General features: G+C 40.0%; 1 protein-coding gene across 1 annotated transcript in view; it reads right to left on the reverse strand.

The window, feature by feature from the left end:
• The window catches only part of TTN (titin), a 285,564-nt gene that overhangs the window by 111,733 nt on the left and 146,007 nt on the right, over positions 1 to 27,824 (reverse strand). The window contains exons 153-185 of the mRNA XM_083403724.1: positions 27,587 to 27,670; positions 27,364 to 27,444; positions 26,847 to 26,933; positions 26,576 to 26,656; positions 25,475 to 25,567; positions 23,563 to 25,329; positions 22,409 to 22,492; positions 21,972 to 22,046; positions 19,633 to 19,707; positions 19,049 to 19,132; positions 18,351 to 18,434; positions 17,973 to 18,056; positions 17,626 to 17,697; positions 17,115 to 17,183; positions 16,404 to 16,475; positions 15,187 to 15,264; positions 14,775 to 14,873; positions 12,999 to 14,393; positions 12,520 to 12,603; positions 12,149 to 12,232; positions 11,814 to 11,897; positions 11,037 to 11,120; positions 10,489 to 10,584; positions 8,096 to 8,173; positions 7,414 to 7,509; positions 6,831 to 6,917; positions 6,408 to 6,455; positions 5,747 to 5,827; positions 4,970 to 5,023; positions 2,993 to 3,388; positions 1,822 to 2,097; positions 584 to 859; positions 278 to 417 (exon numbers count right to left, since the gene is read on the reverse strand). Coding sequence (XP_083259850.1) covers positions 278 to 417; positions 584 to 859; positions 1,822 to 2,097; positions 2,993 to 3,388; positions 4,970 to 5,023; positions 5,747 to 5,827; positions 6,408 to 6,455; positions 6,831 to 6,917; positions 7,414 to 7,509; positions 8,096 to 8,173; positions 10,489 to 10,584; positions 11,037 to 11,120; positions 11,814 to 11,897; positions 12,149 to 12,232; positions 12,520 to 12,603; positions 12,999 to 14,393; positions 14,775 to 14,873; positions 15,187 to 15,264; positions 16,404 to 16,475; positions 17,115 to 17,183; positions 17,626 to 17,697; positions 17,973 to 18,056; positions 18,351 to 18,434; positions 19,049 to 19,132; positions 19,633 to 19,707; positions 21,972 to 22,046; positions 22,409 to 22,492; positions 23,563 to 25,329; positions 25,475 to 25,567; positions 26,576 to 26,656; positions 26,847 to 26,933; positions 27,364 to 27,444; positions 27,587 to 27,670 — 6,428 coding nt within the window. The remainder of the gene's footprint in view (positions 1 to 277; positions 418 to 583; positions 860 to 1,821; positions 2,098 to 2,992; positions 3,389 to 4,969; positions 5,024 to 5,746; positions 5,828 to 6,407; positions 6,456 to 6,830; positions 6,918 to 7,413; positions 7,510 to 8,095; positions 8,174 to 10,488; positions 10,585 to 11,036; positions 11,121 to 11,813; positions 11,898 to 12,148; positions 12,233 to 12,519; positions 12,604 to 12,998; positions 14,394 to 14,774; positions 14,874 to 15,186; positions 15,265 to 16,403; positions 16,476 to 17,114; positions 17,184 to 17,625; positions 17,698 to 17,972; positions 18,057 to 18,350; positions 18,435 to 19,048; positions 19,133 to 19,632; positions 19,708 to 21,971; positions 22,047 to 22,408; positions 22,493 to 23,562; positions 25,330 to 25,474; positions 25,568 to 26,575; positions 26,657 to 26,846; positions 26,934 to 27,363; positions 27,445 to 27,586; positions 27,671 to 27,824) is intronic.

The following is a 27,824-nucleotide window of genomic DNA, read 5'->3' on the forward strand; positions in this document are numbered from 1 at the left end:
GCATATGTGGTTACAAAAGCCTTCTTAGGGTCGCAAGTAAAATTCTGACAGTGAGCTATACAGTGAGCTAGGATCAGTTGTTTATGTTGCATGGAGATACCCTGCTCTTAATATTTTAAGCTTCATAATTAAAAGGTGCCTCTTTGAAAACCACACCAACATTAACTATAAGCCCAAATGGTTCTAAATCCTTCTTTAAGGTATTCTGCAGGGCCACAATTGACCAACATAATTATACTATATTCAAATTCACGAGGTCTTAAATACAGATTCTTACAGGTGAGGGTCTGAGTGTTTCTCCTTTCAGTTTCCATTCACCGGGGATATCGTCTTCAGAAATCTCACAGTCAAAGTTGGCTGTTTCTTTTTCATAAATAGTAACATCTTCAAGGGGCTTAAGCAGATCAACTTCACGTTCTGGCATTTAGAAATGAACAAATTAATAACATATATGCAATCAATGAAGTACTTCAATAGTCTTGCGGGCTTTCATCTTTTTTCTTACTTCCATCCCATCTTTAGTCTTACTGCATTAAGTAACCCCCCTGGCAAATGTTTTGCATCAAACTCAAAAGATACTTACCACCCAGTGTCAGTTTAGCTGGGTATCTCTTCCCTTCAACTTCCACGGCATATTCTCCGAGATCTTCTGGCATGCAGTTTTTAATTTTGAGGAAGAGATGAGGTCCATCTTTTACAATTTCTGTTTTGTCATTGGGTTCAAGAGGAATCTCCTCATCTCCTTTGTACCATTTAATATTTGGTGTATCCTTCACAACATCACAAGCAAAGGTAGCAGTACCCTTTGGTTTCACATGCTGGTCTCTAATAGGCTTCACTAGCCAGTCTTTTATCACTTCTGTATAACAAATGACCAAAAATAATAACCATTAGAATTAGCATAATACATGTAGAGATGAATGACAAGGGTACTTTGTGCTATGAGAGAGAGAGAGAGAGAGAGAGAGAGAGAGAGAGAGAGAGAGAGAGAGAAGTTGCCCATCTCTTCTTTCTAATTGTATTAGAAGGCTACCACATAGCCAAAGTGCCATGAAAACCTGGATAACACAGAATAAAATGCCTGGGCATTGCCACATATGTTATTAATTAAAAATATACAACAAAAGTGTTGCAGTGTATCTGCTTTGAATATATTTTTAAAATTGAAAAATAGAATTTATTTTTATTTTAATTATTATTTTGCTTACTTGGAAACACCCCCATATATATATATATGCAGAAACCCAAACATATTTTTGATGGCCTCATTTTCCTTCCTTCCTTCTTCTTTTTTTCTTTTTTTCTTTTTTTGATGGCCTCATTTTGCTCAGAACTGCTGGAATTGGATGTTATTGCTAAATATTCCTCCCCCCGCCCTCAAATAAGATTACCCAAAGTGAGTCATGGATGACCACAGATCTTCAGTCTTGTGAACTGAACTGGTATAGTTGTTAGCACTTCTACAGAGGCAATTTTATAAACTTTGCACAGGTTGATATATTTCCACCTGAAGCTTTTGGGAGTACAGCAATGTGTGATATTGTGACTGAATCATTTTCTAACTGGCAATTAAATACTGAGTTCCAGTTCTAGTCAAACCAGCTCTTCACTAAAGACCTTCAGATGATTTCAGTACTAATTACACAATCAACTTAAGTGAAAACCAATCTTCTTAAATAGGTCAGTGAAGATAGAGTAAGGTAAAAGGACTAGCATATAAGCGCAAAAATAATGCACAAGGCTTAATATTACTCAATAGAATTCCTTCATATCCCAATTTTATCCCAAGCACACACTACACAGTTTTGAAATTTAACTTACCAACCACTTTCACAGTTGACTGACAGATGAGGTCAGTATTATCCACAGTCACAGTGTATACACCTCCATCAGTGTCATCGGCATCCATGATTGTAATGGCGCGCTGCAAACCAATAATACCCAGAGCAAATTTTCCAGATTTGTCTCTGATGATTTTCCCATCTTTTCTCCAGACCACATCTCTCTCTTTGTTCAGCTCACAACTTAGATAAAAGGGTTGCCCTTTGATGACAGTAAGCTCCTCCTCCAGAGTCTTCACGAAGCGCACTGGTAATTCTAGGGAACAGGAGAAATATTATTTGCATCTTTTCCCTGCTCCCACAAGCCAGTGGTTCCCAATTGGTTGTCCGCAGACTCCAAGGGGGTCACAGAATCATAGAATTATAGCATTGGAAGGGACCACAAAGGTCTTCTACTCCAACTCCCTGCTATGCAGGGACTCAAACCCACAACCCTGAGATTAAGAGTCTCATGCTCTCATGCTCTGAGCAATCTACGCTTGGCCTAACCTGCACAGGGGGTCCATGGCACCATTCATGTAACAAAAACTACCATAGAGAGATTCCCTCCCTCCAAAAAAAGCAGGGGATTCGTGACTTGGTTTTTGAAAAACAGGAAGTCCACAGGACTTAGCTAAATGGGAACCATTGCCATAAACTACAGTACAGAAATTTAAGCTGTCGCATTAGAATGATCACCCAACTTCAGAGATCAACATGTGCTCATATAGACATGCTTGTCTCTTGGATTTGAGGTGGATCCCATTCATTATAGGGGTGTGACATGCATACATAAAGCAATACTCTTCTCGGCCAGGAAATTCTGTGAACGCATCAGAGTACCTATGCCCAGAATAAATTGTTGAATTAGGGGCATGTATGTATAATTTAATTTATGAAGGAAGACCCCATGCCTTGCTATCACTAAAACTAAGCTTGTGTAATGAAGTAAACACACACCCCTTAGCTACTTCTGTTGTCTCCCCTGTGTTAAAATATTGATTGCAACACACTTGGGGCCAGGGACCCGTTCCATTGTGTTTTGTAAAATATTGTGCTACAGATGGCATTAATTACATCTCATTACATCTAATGCAAATAAAATGTAACTTTGGGGCATAAATAACATGTACATAAGCAACTCAAGCCCAATTGGAGATGCCATAAAATACCTTCAACAATAAGTTTCGCTGTAGAGGTCTTTTCTTTATTTCCCAGTTTCAGTACACAAGTGTATTCCCCAGCGTCTGAAAGCTGGACATCAATAATGTGGAGCTTTCTGTCTTTCCCATCAGAGAGGAACCTGTGCTTAGGACTCTCGCGGATGTTGCTGCCATCTTTCATCCAAGAGGTAATGGCAGTGGAGGGAGAGATGAGGCACTCAAAGATGGCAGAAGAGCCTACTGATTCTGCTTCTGTCAGCACTATGTCTTTAATTTCTGTAACAAACTTGAGGGGCACAGCTTTCAGCTGGTATGTGAAAGGAGGCTCATCTGGAGGTTTCTCGCCACCACTTCCTGGTCTTAATTTTCTCCTCTCGGCATCTGCTGGCGAAGGTGTCTTTTTGGCTACAAGTAATATATTTAAAAGGGATATTTGTATGAATCTCACAGTTAAAGTCAGCAGAGGTGTGATGAAAGATGACAAATCTTAAACACAGCAGGAAAAGCATGCAGTTATTTCTGTTCAAGTGGCAATTTGTTTATCCCTAGAACATTTAAATCTATTCTATATACAAGCCAGTTCTGTTTAATAATAATAATAATAATAATAATAATAATAATAATAATAATAATAATAATTTATACCCCACCCATCTGGCTGGGCTTCCCTAGGCTTTTGACATTCCAATTCCATTCTAGCATGACCAAGACACAAAATGCAAGGCATGGCTGTGGCATGTAGAAGCCTATCTTGGTCCTTTGTGGTTCCTACAGACAAAGTATTGTTCTGCCCAAAGAGCAAAACACTTCATACTTCCTTTCTTTAATTTGATTGCAATATTCGTCCACCCCACCCCCACTCTTATTGTCTACTTATTGAAGTCCAGGAATATTACATAAAAAACAGATACAATTATTCTAGATTTTTATGTGATCCTGTTAATTTAGGCATGCTAAAGCCAATCTCTTGTTTTAAGTACCATTTGCACTTTGGGGAAATGGTTACATGAAAACACGGGCTGGTGTTTAGCTACCTTTTTCTCTGCATAAAAGGTAAGGGTAAAGGTACCCCTGCCCGTACGGGCCAGTCTTGACAGACTCTAGGGTTGTGCGCCCATCTCACTCAAGAGGCCGGGGGCCAGCGCTGTCTGGAGACACTTCCGGGTCACGTGGCCAGCGTGACATTGCTGCTCTGGCGAGCCAGAGCCGCACACGGAAACGCCGTTTACCTTCCCGCCAGTAAGCGGTCCCTATTTATCTATTTGCACCCGGGGGTGCTTTCGAACTGCTAGGTTGGCAGGCGCTGGGACCGAGCGACGGGAGCGCACCCCGCCGCGGGGATTCGAACCGCTGACCTTTCGATCGGCAAGCCCTAGGCACTGAGGCTTTTACCCACAGCGCCACCTGCGTCCCTTTCTCTGCATAGATCCAGTAAAATTAATGCACATGACTAAGTTAGGTCTACAGTCAAACCTCGGTTCCTGAACGCCTCCATTTTGGAATGTCTCGGGCCCCCCCAACGCCGAAAACCCGGAAGTAACTGTTCTGGTTTTCGAACGATTTTCGGAATCCGAACATGGTATGCGACTTCCGTTTTGAGTTTCCGTATTGTATTTAGGCTTCCGATTTCAGTTTTCAGTTGCCGAACGTTTCGCAAGTCGAATGGTCTTCTGGAACGGATTACGTTCGACAACCGAGGTTTGACTGTATTAATTTCAATAGGTCTCTACTTTGAGTAAAATTTAGCTTACTACCGCCTAGGTTCTCTGAAAGAAGAGATACTACTCATTGTAAAAATGTTGACTACAAAGGGTGTGTGAGTGTCTTTGACATTCATTTATCAAATGACTCACAGGTTTATTGTAGATAGTCAGTTATTTGATAGTTCATAGCATAAATACTGGGACTGTTGATCACAGTTACTATATATTTACTATATATTTAAAGAGGCTGGGGGGCAGTTTTCCATTTTAGAATCTCTCTTACCTTTAATAGGAAGTTTAGCCTTGCCAGCTTCCTCCTTTGGTGTAGTTTTAGGCTCTGACATAAAACAGCAACAGCAGTATTAGATAATGAAGTCCAGTTTAAACTATTATCTCTCTATCCATCCATCTATCTATCTATCTATCATCTATCTATCTATCTATCTATCTATCATCTATCTATCATCTATCTATCATCTATCTACCAGCTATTATTTCCTCAAAGTGTTGCTTCTTCTTGCATTCATTTTACTTCTGAGAAGTTGTGCATATTCAAATGAATGAATGAATGAATGAATGAATGGTTTAATTCAGCCTCATTTCCCCCTCTCGTAGTAATGGTCTTATCATCCTCTTGGATCCTCAAGCCCTCCAGCTAAGTGTACTCATTTCCCCATCTGCTATCATTGAGTCCTGGGTGAAAGGTGTGCATGTTATTTAGGACAGTGTCCATTCAAGGTTTGGGCCCAAAATGTTGTTGCGCTACAACTCCCTTCACCATTGATTAAGGAGGCTGGGAGTTGTAGTCCAACCACATCTGAAGACTCGACGTTGAATAATACTGATAGCACAACAAGATGTGATCCCTAAAAGTTCTTTAGTGAGTTGTGTATTGTAAATATTTTTGTTAGTAAGAACATTTAAACTCTCTCATGATTGTTGTGCTCATGATTACTCATACAAAAGTTAATAGAATTGTGATACAACCTTGCTCTTGAATTTATTACAGAATAATAATACAGTCCCGCCCTTGAATATATTACTGAAGTAATAGTCATACCTGCTTTCTTTCCAACCACTGGTGTTGTTAAAGGAGCTGCTTCAGGTTTGGGTTCTGCGGGAGGCTTAGGAGATTTTAGGGCTGTAGAAAAAGTTATATATATTTACTGAGCTTGCAATCCTCAACACACATACTAGGAAAGCCACACTGAGTTAAGTGGACCTACTTCTGCACAACAATGATTAACATTAGACAATACACATTTTTAAAAATCCTTTTAGTCTGCAATCCTACACATATTTACCTGGGAGTAAGTCCCATTGAAGGCAATGGGGCTTACTTCTGAATAGACATACATAGGCTTGCTAGTACTTCTTAGAACCATGAAATAGATTTTCACTGGCCTTAGTTTGTCACAGAAATAGACAGTGGTATTAGCTGGGATGAATCTTTAACAAGCAAACTTGTTGGAATGAATCTTTAACAAGCAAAACATAAGCAGAACACTACAGAATTCGCAAATGTGATTGCATAATTTACAAATGCTAAAATGTAAGCCCACAGTCTGATAAAACAAGGAGTTGCATCAGCACATAAGGGCATATGGTGGGATTCAAAAAAAGCTCATGTTATATAGGTGCTCCATTGATTTTATGCTAACACCAGAGTTAACTAGAATGGAGGAAAATGGTCTATAATCAGTGGTTTCAAAATGTCCTACCTGTAGCAGGCTTTGGTTCAGGAATTGTGGCTGGTTTAGGCTCTGGAACTTTGAACAAAAAAAAAATAACAAGTAGGTCAATCAATATATTTTAAACAGAACATTGCAAAACCAACAAAATGCATAAAAATAGTTAGAGAGACAAACAGCACAGTTAACAGACGCCTTAAAGACATTCTTTTCTACTTCAGGGGAACAGAACCGGCTTGAACCATATAAAGACAAATAAGAGGACATTTAATGAAGAAGAAGAAGAAATGATGAGGTACTGCATGAAGAATTAGGGAGCAGCTGGAAGAGCACAAAGATGGGAGCATTTATAGCTGGCTTGTTTTAAAGATTAGTGCAGCTCACAGACCAATATTCAAGATCAAAAGCGGTTTTAGTTGTATAAGCGATTATAAGAGCACTGCATGTTTGTACCTTTTGATGGTTCAGGCACAGGTTTTTCTTTTTCTTCCCTTTTCTTGAAAGCTGGGATCTCAGTTTTCTTCTTTTCAACCTCCGGCACTTAAAAAAAATATTTGTTTTATGCGGAAGCTGAATTCATATATTTTGACTTCCCTGATGCATTAATCGATTTTATCCTGAGCCACGTAGCTGGTGTGATTTATTTAAAACAAATAAGAAATAAGTTCAAAGCCTGTCAAAACACTGTATGTGGCGAAGATGAACAGCTGGGACACAATAGCGATAATGAGGAAGACAGTTCAAAACTATCAATTATAGAATATGTCAGATGTAGCTTTCTACAAGAGTTCTTACAAAGTGAAGACTGAAAAGACAGAGTGTGTCAAGGGGATGGGAGAGTGAAATTTGTTACATTACAGATTGTGTCCACAAATTTCTGAATATTTCAAATGGTTGGGATTTTTCTTTCCATGCTGAAGAACTATTCAAAATTCAGATGGTTTACTGTTTCAGATTCAGAAAGTATTTGTGACTATGGGGATATAAGAAGGGTCTCCTACTGCATAACCTCATGGCAATCTGATTTTCGTTGTACCTTCAGGCTTCTTAATCTTTTCAAGAGGCTTGGGTGGAGCTTTTGGTTCCTTCTCTGCCTTAGGTTCTTCCTCTGGTTTCTTAACTGCTCTTGTGACTTTAAAAGAAAAACAATTTTCTTTCAAGAACAGTGTGATGAAGTGATGAGGAACTTTATTAATAAATGACAGAGGCCAACAAATAGGCTTGGTTTTACATCTGGAGAATAGTGACCTCTTATTTCTCAAGGCTGATAAACTGATCACCACTTAAAATCTGCACAGTGTGATAATCTACAATCAAGTCTCCATTAAGAAGTCCTTTTTAGAATTGCAGGTGAAATCAAAGCACTAATTACTGTATATTCAAAAGCAAAAGCAACAACAGCTTTCTTTATGTTGCAAATAATGGAGACACCTTAGAACTTCCAACTGTCTGGGAGCTTCCAGCATCAGCTATGGTTGCTAGTAGAGCTTTCTGCCTAGAATCGGCATGTCTAGAACTAGCATTTTCTTTGAACCAGCAAAGGAGTTAACCTGCTTGACGAAATTGTTTATGGGCTTCTCGAGATCCTATAGTTGGATGCAAGAAGAAGCTGAAGTGTCTTAGCTATTGCAGTCAGACCTTACAATGTGGCGTTAGGACTGGAATATCACAGCAGTGGGGTCCTCCAGTTTTTGAAAAAAGCAACACGGCTAAATTACCTTTTTTCAAAACAACTTCTTCTTTAGGTGGTGGAGCGGGAGGCTCAGGTGTGGGTCTCCGTGGCTTCAGTCCAGGTGCTTAAAATGATATTAATTTCAGAATAAGCGCACATGTAATCATCGCCATTGGGTGCTTGATGTACAATAAGCATTTAGAACTGAAAAACCTATTATAAGAGAGCTATACCTTTCAGTTCCATTTGAATAATCACAAAACATGAAGAAATTAGCTACTTTACTTTACTTTTCTCTTTGTTAAGTTTGGTCCTCTCTTCCAAAGATACTTTATTTCAGAAGGAGTTCTTAAAAAACCTAAAACCACCACCACCATTTTTGTTGCTAAACTTTAATTTTGACTTTAACTTTAGTATATACAGTGGTACCTTAGTTTTCGATCATAATCCATTCCAGAAGACTGTTTGACTTCTGAAACATTTGGAAACCGAGGCGCAAAGGGCAGCCTGAAAAATCAATGGAGAAGCTTTGGGGGGGGGGGGACTCAGTGGAATCCATTTGACTTCTGAGGCGCATTCAAAAACGGAAGGGTTTTCGGTGGTCGAAAACCGAAACGTTTGGCTTCTGAGAAGATCGAAAACTGAGGTGCCACTGTATAATATTGTTAGTCATGATAACAAGGCCATGATGAAGAAGCCACAGAATACTCCATCCGAAATGAAAGTATGCTTCAGTAAAAAGAAAATAGGAAAAAAGTGAACCGAGTTGAACACAAAACAACCACTGGAAGTCACACATGGAAACGGAATGAAAAATATACTACTTTGTGAAATATACTAAAAACTACAGTCTAGTCCTATTTAAGACGAGAACAAGACACAAGGGTCTGTGGGCAACTTACCACATAGTGGCTGCTTGGGCTGGGGAAGGGCCTTCTTAGGATACATGCAGCCTGAAGACTTTACATTGCTTACTTTGGTTCTAGCATATCTGATCATACAAAAATTTGCTTTCACTGGATCTATATATGCTTAGCAGATAGGACATCCACTTCTGTTGAAACTTTAATAGATTGTGTAGCCACAATGTTCCTTCTTGACATGAGCTATAAAGACCCTATAACCAAGTTTTTCACTGTGAATTTTGCGTGAAACTATTATTGCAAAAGTGTGTGGGGTGGTGGGGTGGAAGAGTTTTGGGAAGAGAATCTATTTCTCTCTGTCTTGAGATGGTGGGAAAAGAACAGATTTTTCAAAAGTAAATGCAATTCTTGTAGGACCAAATATTACTTAGGTGATACACTTTGAAATATTAAATTATGTTTGATTCTTTTCATGATGCTGTATAAGATCAGAATATTGCAAAATGTGGGATGTGGAGTAATATTTTTTATGGAACCTTAAAAAAAGCTACATATAGTTGTTTATTTTGATAATCCACTACTGATTTTCGTTAGGAAGTAATAAATCTTCCTCCCGGTCTATAATGCTTTGAGTTCCATTTTCTCTATCCTTAATTCTGAATGCTAGCTATATTACATCCATGCTTGGCACATGCACTTTCAAATAACTAAATACAATCCAAAGAACTATAAAACAAGTTTCACACACTCAGCAGGACTCTGGACTTCTGAATCTCAGACAGCAAACAAACATGCCACACGTTGACTGGTGTTTGAAACTCAGGAGAGTTTCAAAAGCAGTTTGTGAGGTGACATCGTCGTCATCATTTGTTAAATTTATAACCTTTCCTTCCTCCTGAAGGAGCCCAGGGCAGCAAACACACAAAAGACAAAACAATTAATTCATCTAAAAACACCCAATACAATTCCAATACAGATGCAGACTGGGAAAGATCTCTATTTAAAAGGCTTGTTGAAAGAGGAAGATCTTCAGTAGGCACCAAAAAGACAACAGAGACATTACTTGTCTAATGTTTAATAGGACAGAATTCCAATGGGTAAGTGCCAAGACACTTAAGGCCTGATTCCTACATTATGTGGAACAAAGCTCTTGGTAAGATGGTATCTGAAGGAGGCTGTCTGTCTGCAAAACACAGTGACTGATTGAATGTAACGGGAGGTTTTCTACACCATGCATAAGGCCTTAGAGCACAGGTAAAATTAACTATCTGGATTGCAAACCCTAATTACAAATTTAGAAACAATAAAAAAATGAAAACCATCAGTGAGTAGGGACATTAGACTGAAAACCATTCAGACAACATTAAGTTAGACTTACATTAATATATTAACAGCGCAATCCTATACACACCCACTCAAAAGTAAGTTTAATCAGGCTTACTCCCAGGTGAGTGGGAATAGGATGGCAGCCTAAAGTCCACACTTTCAAAGAACATTATTATGTGTCAATAGGCATTAGTTATAAAACTGGGGCTTAGTAAAAGTTGTTAAATACTGTTGGGGTTGCTGCTGATACCTTTAAGCTGAACCTTTTCCTCCTTAACCTCCTCTTTTGGTGGGAAAGGTACACGGGGTTTGGGTTTTTCAGGTATCTTCTTCTCCGGTTCTGGTTCTTTAAATGATATTGTGGTAGATTCAGTGCAAATGTAATTATACTATATAAACCTCAGATGAAAACCATCTAATGTATCAAAGGAAATAAACTGCTTTTATAGACTCCATTCGTAAAACTCCCAGTAACGCAAGTGCAAAAATAAACAACTCAGCTGAAAATATCTGATGGCCCATGGGTTCAAGAAAGTTTTTGAAAAAGTGATTAGTAAACTTCCAAGTCAATTAAGAGGGAAAGGTGTTTACGTGGTCAAAGATAATGGGAATCACCAACACAGTTACAGAAAGCAATACAACGTAGGAAATACACGCATACAAACACACACACACAAATAACAAAACAAAACATACTGGAGTGTACACATCACGGAACAAACACACCTAATTCTTACTCAGCAAGATGGAGATGGTACAAAAGAAAGTGGTATATTTCATTCACACTTTAGTATATACCTTCATCTGGAATTATCTCCTCTGTTTCTGGAATAGGAACAGGTACTTGTTCTTCCGGTTCAATTTCCTCTGTAACTTCTGGCTCTTTAAAGAATATCGACAACGAAGATAAGATTGCCATTTAAAAGATCAAATGGCAAGAAGAATTGGAGACATATTGCACAAAATAGCGGGGACATTATTACAACGCACACATTCACAGACAAACACACCAGTGTCACAGTGTATTTTTTTATATAAATGGATGGAGGGCCCTTAAATGGATGCATCAGGCCTCTAGGAACCGTCTGCAGCCCTCTGCACAAAGGCCTATATATTCTGCATTTGATGGGGCTTTTGAAAAGTGTATGTCCAGATTATATTCACACATATTTTAAAAAAGGATTGTTGCCATCAGATTCACAGATTTTATATATATATACATGTGTTATTCCCCTTCAAAGACGTTGGGGCAGCTTTGATGGCCTGATAAGGTCCCATTTTGTATGAAGCAACTATTTGATGCAGCTGCGTTTCATTCAAATGTTCGAGATTCTAAGCGTGGGTTTTCCACGGTTAGAATTGCTTGCAGCCATTAAAGGCTGTGGCTTTAAATCCATAATAAGGTAGAAAGGCAGACTGTTAACTTTCAACAGATGGACATCATAAAGAACAGAGTCCTCTACCACCACCACCCCACCTTACATATACATACAGGACCACATAAAATGTAAGACCAAACAAAGCGGACATAGCAGTCTGGATAAGAATGACGTCGTGATTAATAGGGAGAGCTACCTTCTGCAGGCAGAGGTTCCGGCTTTTTAGGAACAGCAAGAGGGGCCTCTTCTTCTGGCACAGTTTTCTTAGGGACTTCAGGGACTTCAAGAAATGTTAATTAGTTTTACTTTCATGTAGGTAAAACAAACAAGGCATCAAAAGCAAAAGCAGTGCTGCTGAAGGTATTGAAGTTACCTATTGTGTTTGGACACAAACACTCCCTCACCCCCATCCCCACCCCCTCCCAAGTTAGGCTCAGCCTGTCATTTATACACATTAGTACGATTTACAAATCCAACAGCTGAACCAAATGCAGCAAGCAAGATGATTTTCTCTGTGAATGATAAAAGTACCTTTTGCGGGAGGAGCTTCTGGTTTTTTAAGTTCAGCAGCTGGTTTTTTCTTTTCGGGAACAACTTTCTTGGGCTCTTCAGGCACTTTAAAGATAATATTTCTATTTTTACTTTGAGAATTATTGAAGTAAGAGGTACCAAGATGTTAAGAAGAGGAACGAAGAATTAAGGACGTATCAAAAGCAAGATTAATGCTACAGACAGATACATAGACGTACATCGTATCTAGAGACATACAGACTTCGTATTATACATACAGAGTTCGTATTATAAAATGAACACTAGGTTATTTCAGTCAAGCAAAAACTATAGGAGAAGAAGAGAGTATTTTAAGAATAAAGAAATTTTCTTCTTTAGGTGTAGATATATACCTTTAGCTGGTGGCGGTTTGACTTTTTTAGCCACAGGAACTGGTACTTTCTTTTCTGGAACAGCTTTCTTGGGTACCTCAGGCACTTTAAAGATATTAGTTGGTTTGTTAAAAGACAAGGGAAAAAATATATCCATCAACCCACAGGCACATCAGACATCACCTTCATCCAGCTTCAAATGAATAATTCTTCCTGAATCTGTTTCCATTCATACAATTAAGTTGTTGTTTTTTATTTACTTTCACATCAATTAATAATGGAAATTTCAAATTCTTGCAGGCCTAAGCAAATTGCTTTGCAGAATCAGAAAGAACCTTTCTCTCTTTCACACACCCACACACCAATGTATACACGCAACAACTTTGTTTCCAAGAGCAGTTTTTCGAATTGCTCAGCAGAAAGTTGGCAAAGCAACGCTTGTCAACATTCTGCTTTAAGGAAGACATACTCTTTGTACTGGGAAAGATTATGCCATATACCTTTTGCTGGTTTCTTAGGTACTTCCGTGGGCTCTCCAGGAGCAGCAATGGCTTCTGGTTCCTCAGGAGCAGCTCTAGGTGCTTCAAGTGCAAGAATGTCCTCAGAGCCCTCAATGACGTATTGTTCTGCCTCTTCCAACTCATAAGCTGCAGCGCTCTCAGGTTCCCCAAAAGCAGTTATGGCCTGTATGTCTTGGTGGACAGAAACATGTTGCCGCTCTCTCTTTCCAATAAAAGTCTGCACCTCTCGTTCCTCTTCGTGCTCTTCGATCTCTTTAGCTGGTGGGCGCTCTGGTTTTTTGAACAAGGGTTCGGGCTTCTTGGGCGGTGCCGCAAGCTCTGGTTTTTTAGGCACAGCAGCAGGTTTCGGCTTTTTCGTCACCACGACGTGTTCCAGTTTCTTGGGAGCAGCTTCGGGTTCAGGTTTCTTAGGCGCAGCAACAGGCTTGGGTTTCTTGGGCACAAGAGCAGGCTTAGGTTCCTCAGGAGCAGCAATGACTTGGGGTTCCTCAGGGACAGCAACAGGCTCAGGTCCTGTAAGGGAAACGATGTCCTCGGACCCCTCAATGACGTATTGTTCTTCCTCTTCCATCTCATAAGCTGCAACGCTCTCAGGTTCCTCAAAAGGAGTTATGGCCTCTATGTCTAGGTGGACGGAAACATGTTGTCGCTCTCTCTTTCCAATAAAAGTCTGCACCTCTCGTTCCTCTTCGTGCTCCTCGGCCTCTTTAGCTGGTGGGCGTTCTGGCTTTTTAAACAAGGGTTCGGGCTTCTGAGGCTCTGGTTTTTTAGGTACAGGAGCAAGTTTCGGCTTTTTAGGCACCGCAATAGGTTCTGGTTTCTTGGGTGCAGCCGCAGGTTCTGGCTTTTTAGCTACAGCAGTAGGCTTCGGCTTTTTGGGCACAATAGCAGGTTTTGTTTCTTCCGGAGCAGCAACAGCTTCTGGTTCTTCTGGGACAGCTTCGGGTCCTTCAAGTGAAATAATCTCCTCTGATTCCTCAATAAAGTATTGCTCAGGCTCTGTGATCTCAAAAGCCGAAGCACTCTCGGGTTCTTCAAGTGCAGCTATAGCCTCTATGTCCTGGTGGACAGAAACATGTGTTCGCTCTCTGTACCCAACAATTGTTTGCACCTCTCGTTCTTCTTCATATTCCAAGGTCTCTTTAGCAGGTGGGCGTTCTGGTTTCTTAAGTACAGCCTTTGGTGGTTTTGGCACAGCTGCAGCTTCTGGTTTCTTAGGGACGATGGTAGGCTTGGGTTTTTTAGGCACAATAGCAGGTTTACGTTCTTCGGCAACAACAGTGACGACTTCTTCTTCATACTCAACAGTGACTTTTTCTTCTTCATAAACACTAATGGTCTCTGGTTCTTCAGACACAGCAAAGCGTTCTGGTTCTTTAGGTAAAACAAGAGTTACTTTTTAAACTGGCACAGTTTTCCGAAGTACTTTGGGTGCTTAAAAGAGATTAGTTTTACTTTTAAGAAGGGGCAAAAGATATGTAGCTAATATGAAGAAGAAGATTGAAACATAATGCACAATTATAACAAAATCAACAATTGTGTGTTTGCATACTAGGACACAGAGAAAGCAGTCGTGATGAAGTTCAGCACAGCTAAGCACTTTTCCTCTCACACACTGGACTGAACCAACAGTATTGTTTACAAAAGAAATTTTAAGCAACGGAGCACAGACAGAACAAGAATCTCCCAGACATCTGCTTTAAACACCTGCATCAAAACCCCATTCTTTATAACTGCATTAATGCTGAAATGTACCTTTAACAGGAGGAGGTTCTGGTTCCTTAAGTACAGGCTTTTTAAGCACGGGAGTTGGTTCTTTCTTTTCGACGACAGCCTTCTTGGGCACTTCCGGCACTTTAAAGATATTAGTTAATGCTTACTATTGAATTTTGAAAGCACAATGAAATGTACAAGACGGGAAAATGTCAAAGCTTGAGATGTAAGGTGAGGGGGCATGCATGCTCCCCCCCCCCCGAATCTTGTAACAACAAACTACCATGAAGTACAATCCACTTGTACCACCAAGTAGAACTATGAGGATGGGGATGCTAGGCACAGAAAGCTACTCAAAAGAATGCATGACATAGACTCATAAGGATATCCAAAAGATGATCAATGATCAAGAGAATAAGAAAAGGATGTTTTCCGCTTCAGATATAACATATACCTTTAGGTGTTGGTGGTTCTTTCTTTTCGAGCGTAGGCACCTTCTCTTCAGGCACCGGTTTCTTGGGCACCTCTGGCACTTTAAAAATATTTGTTTGTTTTACTATTATTAATTCTAAATGCAACGTGCAAGATTATGAGATCAAGAAACCGTGAGACACAAAACATGACGATATACAACATTATCTACTACATAACACTGAAGATCTATCTCAGCCTCTCGCTTTTCTCTTTCATTAAAACAATCACTAAATCAGACAATGCAGTTGGAAAACAAGGGTATCAAATACAAACAAAGAAAATGCATTTACATTCCCACTGTGACACCCCCACTCCTCTTAAACAGTAAATCTGTAAAAACATTGGAGTGGTTTTAGCCTTGGTTATATTTACTCTATTACTGATGACTATATATGAACTGATAAATATTTGATAAATATTTTCTTCTGGGCCATCATATATTCCTAAGGTGTTCTCCTTAATTCTCAAAACCCAATGATATACTCAAAATGATGGTAAAATCCAAGTACATATTAATAGGATGTTCACATTAACATCCAATGACTTGAATGGATAATGAATAAGTTTATGCCTTTGACAAGAATTTTGCCACCTTATAGGAAGATGACACAACACAACTGGAAGTTTACATGTCTTCTTTGGCCTGTTGATAGTTTGTATTTTGATTTATTATTGACATGCATTGCCTAGGCGTACCACCAACTTCTTTGCAACCCACCAAGCTCAATGCAACCTAAATGTCACTGGCAGCTCATAAACCTCTGGCTTTCCTTACTCAATATGATCAAAAAGACTATAAAAATGCATCTGATATGCATTTGGATTACATGTTACTTTGGGCATAATCCAGTTAAAGTTAAGCACTTTGTGCTTAATCCTTCCACTGAAATTAATGGGACATGTATAAACTTCCTGCTAATGTTTAGTCAGAAGGAAGTCCCATGGTGTACAATGAACTTTTCTCTCAGATGTGTGCATAGGACTGTAGCCTTAAAAGTGCTTAGCTTCACCCGGATTGTGTCCAATAAATGCCACATTTCAATGGGAAGTAATAAATGAAGGAACTGAAGGCAGGGAGCAAGGCAAAAACTGGAATCCTGCTCCATTTAAAACCCATGGGAGTTTTACTACTGATTCTATATAAGCAGCATTGTACCCAAATATTTTGACTATGATTATTTCAGAATTGACAGATACCTTTCGCAGGGGGAGGTTCTGGTTTCTTTGGTACTTTTTCTTCTGGGACAATTTTCTTGGGCACTTCAGGCACTTAAAAGATATTAGTTTTGAATGTGTGATTGTCAAAGGTATAAAAGATTTGAAAACAATAAACACAAAACTTGAAAACAGTGACAAAAACGATATTCAAATACAATTTTCTCCTCCTCTCCACAAATGCAGACAGTATATTTTCTTTATTTTCATGCTATATCCCTAGTTTGTTTTTGTTTTGTTAAATGAGTGCTCCTTCCCTTTCCTGAGAAGTTATGCAGATCTCTATAAAGTGTGGCAGTTTAATTGCCATCCTATTTCTTTGTCCTTCTGTTAAATTATCACAATCAATGGAAGATGAGCATAGCATTAGTCAGGGATGGAGATGCTTCCTGGTACATTCTCATTTGAATTTTCCTTAAGTATATGAACTACACAGTTTATTTTCCAGTAAATTTCTGCTGCCAGGGTTGCTGAAAGTAAATAGGTTAACAGCCTGGATGGCAGATGACTCACCAAGAGCTAAGAGTAAGCTAATAAAGAAATTATTTTATAAAATAGGCTGAAAGCCTTCTGAATATCTCACATGAAGAAGACATGTTGTACATCATTAGAGAAAACAAGGAACACAAAGTACAAAAAATACATCAGAATAAGAAGATGCTTCCATGTGACCACAATAATGTTGACATGTACCTTTAGCTGGTGGAGCTTCTGGTCCAGGCGGTTTCTTTTCTGGAACGACTTTCTTGGGAACTTCTGGCACTTTAAAAGACATTGGTCAGTTTTAATGTTCGATTTATTTATTTAATTTCACGAGAAATTTTATACACTGCTTGGATTGTAAAAATAAAGTAAAATAAAAAAACAAATCCCCAAAGGGGTTTACAAAAAAAGATAATACAATTATCGATAAGAAGAATTAACAACAGTAATTTAAGACTTTTTGAAAAGGCTAAAATAACAATAAACAGATTAAAACATGCACCAGCTTTCTAAATGTAGAAGATATGAGCAAAACGCAAGGGAAAAACAGTTTCTACAAGAAACTCAAGTTGCACTCCTTAGATCTGTTCACAGAATCGAGTGAACAGATTTGAATTTGCCACCGAAACAGTAGAAGGAAATCCCAGGAGGTGGCGAATTTGAAAGAACTAAACATGCAAAACAATAAGAATACAAATATTCCCAAGATGCTGAGATATACCTTTGGGTGCTGGAGGTTCAGGCTTTTTCACGGGTACTTTTTCTTCTGGGATTTTCTTTGGCACCTCAGGAACTTCAAAGATAGTAAATTGTTTTAAGTCTTGGGCTTCAGTGATGTATGCCAGTAATTAACAAGAGCAAACAAGGGGAAGGGAAACCAACATAAAGGGCTATCTTTTTTTCTAAAATACATGTGGGACACATATTACATATGATTGCATTATGAGAAGTCATCTCAAAGGGAAAATAAGACTATTAAACATACTTTCACAAATATTCAGTTATGTGAAAATAATGTTACATCTATAAATTGAAGTTCTTTGTGGCGTTTCTGGTTATGACATGTACCTTTAACAGCAGGAGGCTCTGGTTTTTTAGGCTCAGGAACCTTTGCTTTTTCCTCAGGGACCACTTTCTTGGGTACTTCCGGAACTTGAAGGGAAAATAATTTCATTTAAGAATGCGAATATCAAAGAATGCGCAGAAGATACTAAGGACACATGAAAGTCATAAAACACAGAACTTCAAAAATAAGGACAAAACTAGAGAGAACTGGTATGACACAATTAAGCTGTACAGAAGTAAGCCTCCTGTCTTTCTTTACAGATCACACAGTAGAAACACACAGACGGAAATCGATATTTTCCTGTCTCTCCCCTTGGTAAAGGTTAAATATTCCTCCCAAGAGCAAACAAAGATGTTTCATACGTTACAAGCAATACAAACCTTTAGCAGGTGGAGCTTCCGGTTTCTTAGGCACTTCAGCTGGTACTTTCTTTTCCGGAACAACTTTCTTTGGCACCTCAGGCACTTGAAAACATTAATATTATTTTTTTTACAACAAGTCATTTAATAAACATACACAGTTGCAAATACACACACAACCCCAACATTAAATAGCAGCACAGATCCATCATTTGAGTTCATGATTCCCACATGCAGTGATGACCACCAAATTGGTTGGCCTTCAAAGGGCTTCATGGGGGAATAAGGCTACCAGTGGCTACCAGTCATTATGGTTGTGTAGGGGCAGTATGCTCCTCAAAACCAGTTTCTGGGAAATCGCAAGTGAGGAGAGTGCTGTAGTGCCCATGTTCTGCTTGTAGACTTCCCATTAGCATCTATTTAGTCGGGCACTGTGACAGCCATGTGCTAGATTAGATGGGTTTTTGGTCTCTTCTTGTGTTCACCCAAACATATTTAGGTATTGCAGATATACAGTATACTAACACCAATAGACTTCAGTTTAAAAAATGTGTACTATTCAGTGCTATTTTTCTAGAAAAAGAGGTGCCGGACCTTGTTCCCTTAGAATGGCAATGGCGCCCACCTGAGAGGTGCCAGAACTGAGTTCCGGTGAGTTCCGGCTGAAAAAAGCCCTGGTAGTACTAACTTTTCATTCTTTCTTTAGAAATGAGGCCTACCTTTGGCAGGTGGAGGTTCTGGCTTCTTCGGCACAGCAACTGGAGCTTTTTCTTCTGGGACAGGTTTCTTTGGTACCTCAGGCACTGAATAAGATTAGCTTATGTTAATGCCATATATTCCAAAGGTAGCATATGTTAATCCTGTCACAGAATGGTAGCAGGTGGACACGACCTGGTATCAATTATGTCTAGCTTCAATAATGTGAACTTAAGCATCTACAGTGGTACCTTGGTTCTCAAATAGCTTAGTTGTCAAACAAATCGGCTCCTGAACACTGCAAACGTCTAACACGGCTTCCGCTTGCATGCAGGAAGCTCCTGCAGCCAATTGGAAGCTGTGTCTTGGTTTTCGAATGGTTTTGGGAGTCAAATGGACTCCTGGAACGGATTAAGTTTGAGAACCAAGGTACTACTGTATACCATATATACAATATGACTAATAAGTGCTATCGTTGCTGCCATGTATTCTATGTGAAGAATAATGACAAGGAAGTATGAATAAATGAAGTGTAGACACTAAAGGAACAGTAAGGAACTGACGGGATGGGAGTATCTTATTTGTTGAATTCATGAAATGCACACACCTTTAGCTGCTGGCACCTCTGGCTTTTTAGGCACAACTTTCTCTTCTGGAACAGGTTTCTTTGGTACTTCAGGCACTGTTAAAGGAAGGGTATGGATTTTGCTTACTCTTTGGTGCAGGGCGATACACATAACTTCTAAGACACAAACGCAAACTGAGGCTGCAGTCTAAGCTCAATGCACACTAGGAAGTAAGTCCCACTGAATATTAACAAGTGACAACATTGCTCAGCTTAAGGCTGTAATCCTAGGTCCAGTTACGTTCGAATCCCGTCAAATGCAGCAGCAGCCGCTTCTGAGATTTGACTGCACTGGCCATCATCTAGCACACAAGGCTTTGTCTTTGAAGGCTCTCATCTGAAATGTGCCATCTCTCTGAGACAAGGTGGGCGGTGACTGGGGTAGTGGCCTTTTGGTGGAACTATTTCCCAAGGGAGGCTCACCTAGCATACAGTCTTTTTTGCCATCATTGTTATTAACACCATCATTAACATTTTTTTTTAAAAAATATTTTTTTATACATAATTTAAATAGAAAGAAATAGTAAGGAAGAAAGCACAGCATTGACAAACCAGTAACAGAACAGTAAATAATTAAGCAGTTAGCAATTTAACAACTGACACTACAATAAATTAATTTCAATAATAATTTAAAAAGGAAATATAATAATTTGAAACAAAATTATAGTAGATGGGGATGGGGATATTTAAATAATAATATTCAGTTTATATCCTTTATCTTTAATGTATAATTTATAATTTGAAATTTGACGGAAACCATAATTACCGTATTTTTCGCCCTATAGGACGCACTTTTCCCCTCCAAAAATGAAGGGGAAATCTGGGTGCGTCCTATGGGGCGAATGCAGGCTTCGTGGACCTCTCCGCAAGCAGCGGGAGCGCTCCCGCTGCTGGCGGAGAGCTGCCTGCATGCTGAAGCCTGCGCGCGCTGAGCTCAGCGCGTCCAGGCTTCGCGGACCTCTCCGCAAGCAGTGGGAGCGCTCCCGCTGCTGGCGGAGAGTTGCCAGCATGCTGAAGCCTGCGCGCGCTGAGCTCAGCACGTCCAGGCTTCGCGGACCTCTCCGCTAGCAGCGGGAGCCAGCACTGGGCTCCCACGGCTTGCAGAGAGCTGGGGGCTGGGGTCGGGGGAAGCTCGGGCTTCCCCAACCCCGCGCCTGGGGGGGAAATAATTTTTTCCTTTATTTCCCCCCCAAAAAACTAGGTGTGCCTTATGGGACGGTGCGTCCTATAGGGCGAAAAATACGGTATATATTCTCATAAGATCTTTTGATGCCACCCTATTTATTTCACCTGCCTGTTCCCTGTTGAGGAGACTATCTTAGTGATGCTAGTCTTATTTGCTGTTTGATCTTTTATATTGTTTGCTTATTTTTATGGTGACCTGCTCTAGAAATATTGATATTAAAGGCTGACTGTGAATCTACAAACAAACAAACAAATAGTATTAGCTTAAAGGAGAACATTTCTGCCACCTTTGGAATCCAAATACCACACTTGATATGGTCTACTAAAGTGAAGAACACATGGCATTTAAAGATGATAATGTGTAGTATATAAAAGTAATATGAATTTAAAATAATAAGATATACACTGGCCTGGTTCATGTGACACAGTAAGCTAAGCTATGGCTTACCAGAATTGTGCAAAAAGGCAGGCTTTCAATCACCAGCTTGCAACCCCTTTGGTCCTCCATAGTCTTTTTTAGTATTACACTGCGCTGAGCTCAATCAAAGTTTAGTTTAGTGCAGGCTTCCTCAACCTCGGCCCTCCAGATGTTTTGGGCCTACAACTACCATGATCCCTAGCTAGCAGGACCAGTGGTCAGGGATGATGGGAATTGTAGTCTCAAAACATCTGGAGGGCTGAGGTTAAGGAAGCCTGGTTTAGTGCATTAAAGGTAAAGGTACCCCTGCCCGTACGGGCCAGTCGTGTCCGACTCTAGGGTTGTGCGCCCATCTCACTTAAGAGGCCGGGGGCCAGCGCTGTCCGCAGACACTTCTGGGTCACATGGCCAGCATGACAAGCTGCATCTGGCGAGCCAGCGCAGCACACGGAAACGCCGTTTACCTTCCCACCAGTAAGCGGTCCCTATTTATCTACTTGCACCCGGGAGTGCTTTCGAACTGCTAGGTTGGCAGGCGCTGGGACCGAGCAACGGGAGCGCAGTGCATTACCAGAGCCCAGACTCTGGTAAGTGGTCTACTCACTAACCAAGAGCTGCAGCTGAGGTTTCTTCTTACCATGTCATGCAAACCAGGCCAATGCCTACCCTCCTGGATCAGCCCTAACCCACTGCTGCTTTCTGTCAAATGGGATGTTACCTTTAGCTGGAGGTGCTTCTGGAACAGCAGCTGGCACCTTCTTTTCCGGGACAACTTTTGTGGGTACCTCAGGCACTTGAAAAGAAATAGCATCATTTTCTGTTACGTTTCAGTTTGTTAAAATGTAGGCAAAAGTGTCAGGAATAAAGAGGCGCCTTTAGAGGAATTTCAGGAAGGTTAGTGGTCAATATTAAGCAGTCACAGTTCAGGGGACAAGCAAGTTCCATTGAAATCGATGGGGTTTTGTATCCATAACTCTCTGAATTGTAACCAAAACCTATTTGAACGTGTCCAATTAAGAAATGAAGTCGGTTTTTAGAAGATGAGGAAGAAGAAAAGAATGCAGAATTATAAATGGGGGTGGGGGAAAGTGAACCCATAACCCATTTTTTTCTTCTTTTGGTAAGAATGAATGTCACCAAGACTGAGGTATATACCTTTAGCAGGTGGAGGCGCTGGTTTTTTAGGCACTGCAACAGGTATTTTCTCTTCTGGCACAGCCTTCTTGGGCATCTCGGGAACTTTAAAGATATTAGTACATTTTACTTTGAAGAACTGAAAATGGTTTATAACACGGCATGAAGAAGTGAAACAGATTTATTCCCAACAGACAGAACATGACACACGGACATGGAATGACATGGACAATATTGACATTAAAATCACACAGGTGGGTATTCAAATGAAAGCAAGAGGCTCCCCTTTCCATTGTATAGACATAGACCTTTTCTCAAAACATCTATAGTTGGCGTATGAACAAGCACCACAACGTCAATTGTTGCTGAATATTAGCTGTCCAGTTGGCAAATCTGAACAAATCATTCAAGTGGCTGAAGAGAAGGCACTGCGATAAAAATTCCCCTCTATACAGGTCCTTCATTCATATATACAAGTAGTTATCTTTTATGGGCTGATGGAAACGGTTGAACTCAACTGAACATTTGAAAGATTTCAAAACCTGCTGATATATCTGTTTTGTAAGATTACTTCCACTGCTGTTACCTTCCTGACAGTGGTTTGGGTATGTTTATTATTATTAATTGTTATCATAATTAGCATTTCCCCTTTCATCCTGGCATCTGACCTCATGTTTTATGATGTATTGCGTCATATTTGTATATAAAGGGAAGGATGCTTATGCATCAAGGTAAGAATACAGCTGCAAATGATATTCCTATTTCTGCAAAAATCAGCATGGGAACTTTTTGGGACACAAGATTATCAGGAAACTAGAAGAGATAAGTTCTTTTTTTACTTTCTTTCTTACCCAGCAGAGCTTCTGTTCTTTTGCTTTTTGTCAGCACTTTTCTAGAACAGGTTTCTTGGATAAACAGATACTTCAGTAAAGATATTAGATTGTGTTAATTGTACGAGCTGAAGAAGCCACAATAAAGATAAATAACAGCAAGACCATAAAGACTTGACACCGACCATTGACATTAATTTGACACGTTCACATTTACGTATGACAAGAAAAGTTGCCAGTACAAAATTTATAAACTAACATGAAACAAAGAAGATTTCCCCCCCACAAACAAGACAAACATTTCTTAAGCCAAGAGTGTCTTTTCCCTTTGGGAATGACGTCTACCTTTTAATGGTGGAGGCTCTGTTGCAGGCACAGCATAAGAGTCTTGTTTTTTAGGTTTAGCAACCATCACAGTCTCTTCTGGTATTTGAGCCTCTGCTGCTTCAAGCACAACAGCAGGCTCTGGTTTTCTGGGTTTGGAAACAGCTGCCTTTTCCTCTGGCTCTTGCCACCAAACTGTTTCAGGCACCACTGTAGGTTCTGGCTCCCTGGATTTTGCTCTCTTTTCTTCTTCCACCTCAGGCTTTGCTGTTTCAAGCACCGTGGCAACTTCTGGTTCTCTGGGTTTGGTGACAGCCATCTTCTGTTTTGCCGCTGGAAGCTTTACTGTTTTAGGCACTGCAATAAGCTCTGGTTTTTTAGGTTTAGCAGCGGCTACCTCCATTTCTGGCACACGAGGTTCTGCTGACTCAAGAACAGCAATAGGTTTCGGTTTCTCAGGTTCCACAATATCTATCTCTTCTTCCAGCTCAGGCTCTGCCATCTGAGGCATGACAATGAATTCCTGTTTTCTGGGTTTGGCAACAGCCATCTTGTCTTCTGGCATGTAAGGCTCTGTTTTTTTAGGTTTAGCAATGGTTGCCTTCTTTTCCTCCTCTTCAGGCCCTTCTATGTCAGGCACCAAAGCAGGTTGTGGTTTTCTGGGTTTGGTGACAGCTATCTTCTGTTTTGGTGCAGGAGGCTCAGACACCAGCGGCTCTGTTTTTTTAGGTTTAGCAACAGCTGCTTTCTTTTCTGGCACATGAAGTTCAACTGCCTCAAGAACTGAAGTGGGTTTTGGTTTCTTGAGTTCAGCAATATCTACCTCCTCTTCTTCCACTTCAGGCTGTACCATCTGAGCCATGACAATGGATTCTGGTTTTCTGGGTTTGGAGACAACTACCTGCTCTTCCAGCACTTCAGGCTCTGCTGTTTCAGGCTCCACAACAGGTCCTAGTTTTCTGGGTTCAGTGACAGCTATCTTTTGTTTTGGCACTGGAGGTTCCACTATTTTAGACACCATAATAGGTTCTGGTTTTTTAGGTTTAGCAACAGCTGCCTTCTTTTTGGGTACATGAGGTTCTACCGTCTCAAGAACTACAACAGGTTTTGGTTCCTCACGTTCAGCAATATCTATCTCCTCTTCTTCCATTTCAGGCTCTACTGTTTGAGGAAACCCAACAGGTTCTGGTTTCCTAGGTTTGGAGACAGCCATCTGGTCTTCTTGCACTGGAAGCTCTGTTGTTTTAGGAACAATACCAGGTTTTGCTTTTTTAGGTTTAGCAATGATTAGCTTCTTTTCTGGCACCCCAGGCTCTTCTGTTTCAAGCTCCACAAGAGGTTCTGGTTTTCTGGGTTTGGCAACAGCTATCTCCTGTTTTGACTCTACTGTTTTAAGCATCACAACAGGCTCTGCTTTTTTAGGTTTAGCAACGACTTTCTTCTTTTCTGGCACATGAGGTTCGACTGCCTCATAAACTGCAACAGGTATGGGTTCCTCAGGTTCAGCAATATCTATCTCCTCTTCTTGCACTTCAGGCTCTACAACGGGTTGTGGTTTTCTGGGTTTGGCAACAAGTGGCTTCTGTTTTGGCAGCTCAGGCTCTGCTGGCTTTGATTCTGGTTTTGTGGGTCTACGAGCAGCTGTCTTCCTTTCTGGTGCTTGAGGCTGCGTTATCTGAGATACTTCAGTAAGTTCTGCTTTTTTATGTACAGAAACTAATTCTGTTTTTTCATGCTTTGCAATGGATATCTTCTCTTCCGCCACTCCTTTTCTGGGCACCTCAGACACTTTAAATAAAATCAATTCCCTTGTAAGAATTTTTAAACCACAAAATGCAAACAGTAGCATCAAACTGAACAAGAGCGAAATAATGAAAATATGTCACTTTTGTGACTTTGGTAGCTTTACGTTTTCCTCGAAGAGAGAATGTACCTTTGGGAGGTGCAACCTCACGTTTCCTAGGAATGGCGGCAGGATACCGTTCTTCCATTTCTTCTAGAAGCATTTCCTCAAATGTTTCTGTATCTTAAAGATATTAGTTTTCTTTGAGACATGCAAAATCATACTTGTAAAAAGCATAGGACAAAAAAAGACATAACCAAAGACAATGACCAACAAACAGAGAGCCCAGCCATATTTATTGTGGAATAAACTTATACTTTTCATTTAGTCACAGAAGCAGGCCCTCTTCAAGGTTAACTAATTCAAACCTTTTGCTCTGCTAATTAGAGCTCAGGCTGAAACCAGATAGGAGTACATCACAATAATTTGCTTAAATCTAGGTTTGCTACAATCACATATAAAGCAGAGTGCCTGTTGTTAAGAGCAAAGGGGGTGAAGGAGTGAAAGGTTCTGAAATATGCCCCTTCTGCGCTCCATAAGTCCCTAAACATTTTTTGCTGGAACTCCTTTTTACCCCACCTGGGCTCTGATTATTTTTCTGCTCTCATGGGTCATGTCTACCAAGGCAAGTTAAGGCTCACCCCTCAACTGAGCACTAGTCATGCTTTTATGGTTAGCCTCACTAGTTATAAAGTTTGGTCCCACTGAAACCAGTTGGTCTAATCTAATTAAAATCTAAGGGTTCCAGCTTTCTGGTTTCTCGTTATTCCAATCTTCAGTTAAGTTCTGAAAAAAGTTTTTCAGTTAAGTTCTGAAAAAAGTTTTTTACATTGCTACTGAACTATCATTAACTGGATCTTATGCTATTTTCGTTTTCACCCAAGTTTTCATTTTTCTCCCTTAATGCTTTATGAGAATGGTTTTTATTGGGCTACATCTGAGACACATGAAAGGCAGCCTAAATAATATCTAAACCTTGAAACAATCCCCCATGTGTGTCTATTGCTGCATTTGAAAATGAATTTACTTAAAGTCTATCCAATTAGTAATGTGAATGGAGTGTGAATGGCCGATCAAATGGCCATAAACACCTTTAGTATACATGACAACCTGGGCTTGGGCTCTGTAACATAGAACATTGACAAGTTAGAAGACTTTTAGATAAAACATTCTAATTAAAGGATTATGTACCTTCATAGCGCGTAGCTTCTTTCCTAGATACTTGAACTGTTACTTGTTCCTCCGAAATGGCTTTCTTTCGTATCACAGGCACTTTAAAGATATTAGTTTGTGGCAGGAAATTTAAAAAATTGTGAAACACATAGAAACAGACAAACTAAATAAACAGTTATTGACGTTGGCACACAACACCCCGAAATTTATGACAATGAGCTATTATGGCACATTTAAATACCTTGACATTTGCTAATTCATTATCACTTTCACTGAATTGCTGATGTACCTTTAGCTGCCGGAGGTTCCAATTCTTTTGAGACCGATGGAGTAGGAATTATTTCTTGTGAAACAGCCTTTTCTCGAATCTCAGGTGCTTTAAAGATATTAGTCTTTTTTTAGAAATGTGGGCATTTTAAAATAAGAGGTTATTGCAGACCACAGACAAAACAACAGGACACACACATACATATTTCAAAGATCTTGGAAGAAATTTGACACGTATCTTCCATGGTAGAATTACAGTGACATAACATTGCCTTCTGCATTCGTCTCTGCTTTGCAAGAGTGGCGATTCTAGATGAAAAGCAATATTCCTATTCCTATTCAGATTTCTAGTACAGGTGATCTGAATTTTATCCCATTTAATTATTCCCCCTAAAATTGCATGGGATAATTTGTCATTAATTTGGCAAGAAATTCTCCTACATTGCACAAAACACTGAATTATATAAGAGAATAGCAGGTGGGGAAATAAAATGGCGAAATGTCTCATTTCACTGCAGTTGTAGCTAGAGGTGTGTTACCTTTAATGGGCGGGGCTTCTTCTTTAGGTACAGGAGTCGGTTTCTTCTTTTCTGGCACAGCTTTCTTTGCCGCCGGAGGCACTTTAAAGATATTAGTTTATTTTTGAGTATGTATACAATTATGTCACACATAAGACAAAAAGGAGCAGGCCAACAAAGGGCCTGGATAATACAATGGTAGCTGCTTGCTTTGTGAAGTTAGCGGAAGAGGTGGTGTATGTACCTTTAATGGGCGGAGCTTTCTGTTTTATAGGAACACCAATGGGAGCCGTTTCTTCTGGGACAGCTTCCTCTTCCAGTTCAAGCACTTTAAAGATATTAGTATATTTGAGACGTTTCGAAAGGACACGCAAAGGACAGGTTGAGGGGGGGAATAAATAGCACACAGTGAAGACCAGCAGATCAAGAAAACAAACGAAGTTAAAAAAAGAATAATCCTAGAACTAAAGAAGCACAACTCA

The sequence above is a fragment of the Podarcis tiliguerta genome (genome assembly GCF_965153285.1).
Source record: "Podarcis tiliguerta genome assembly, chromosome: 1".
Taxonomy (NCBI): Eukaryota; Metazoa; Chordata; class Lepidosauria; order Squamata; family Lacertidae; genus Podarcis; species Podarcis tiliguerta.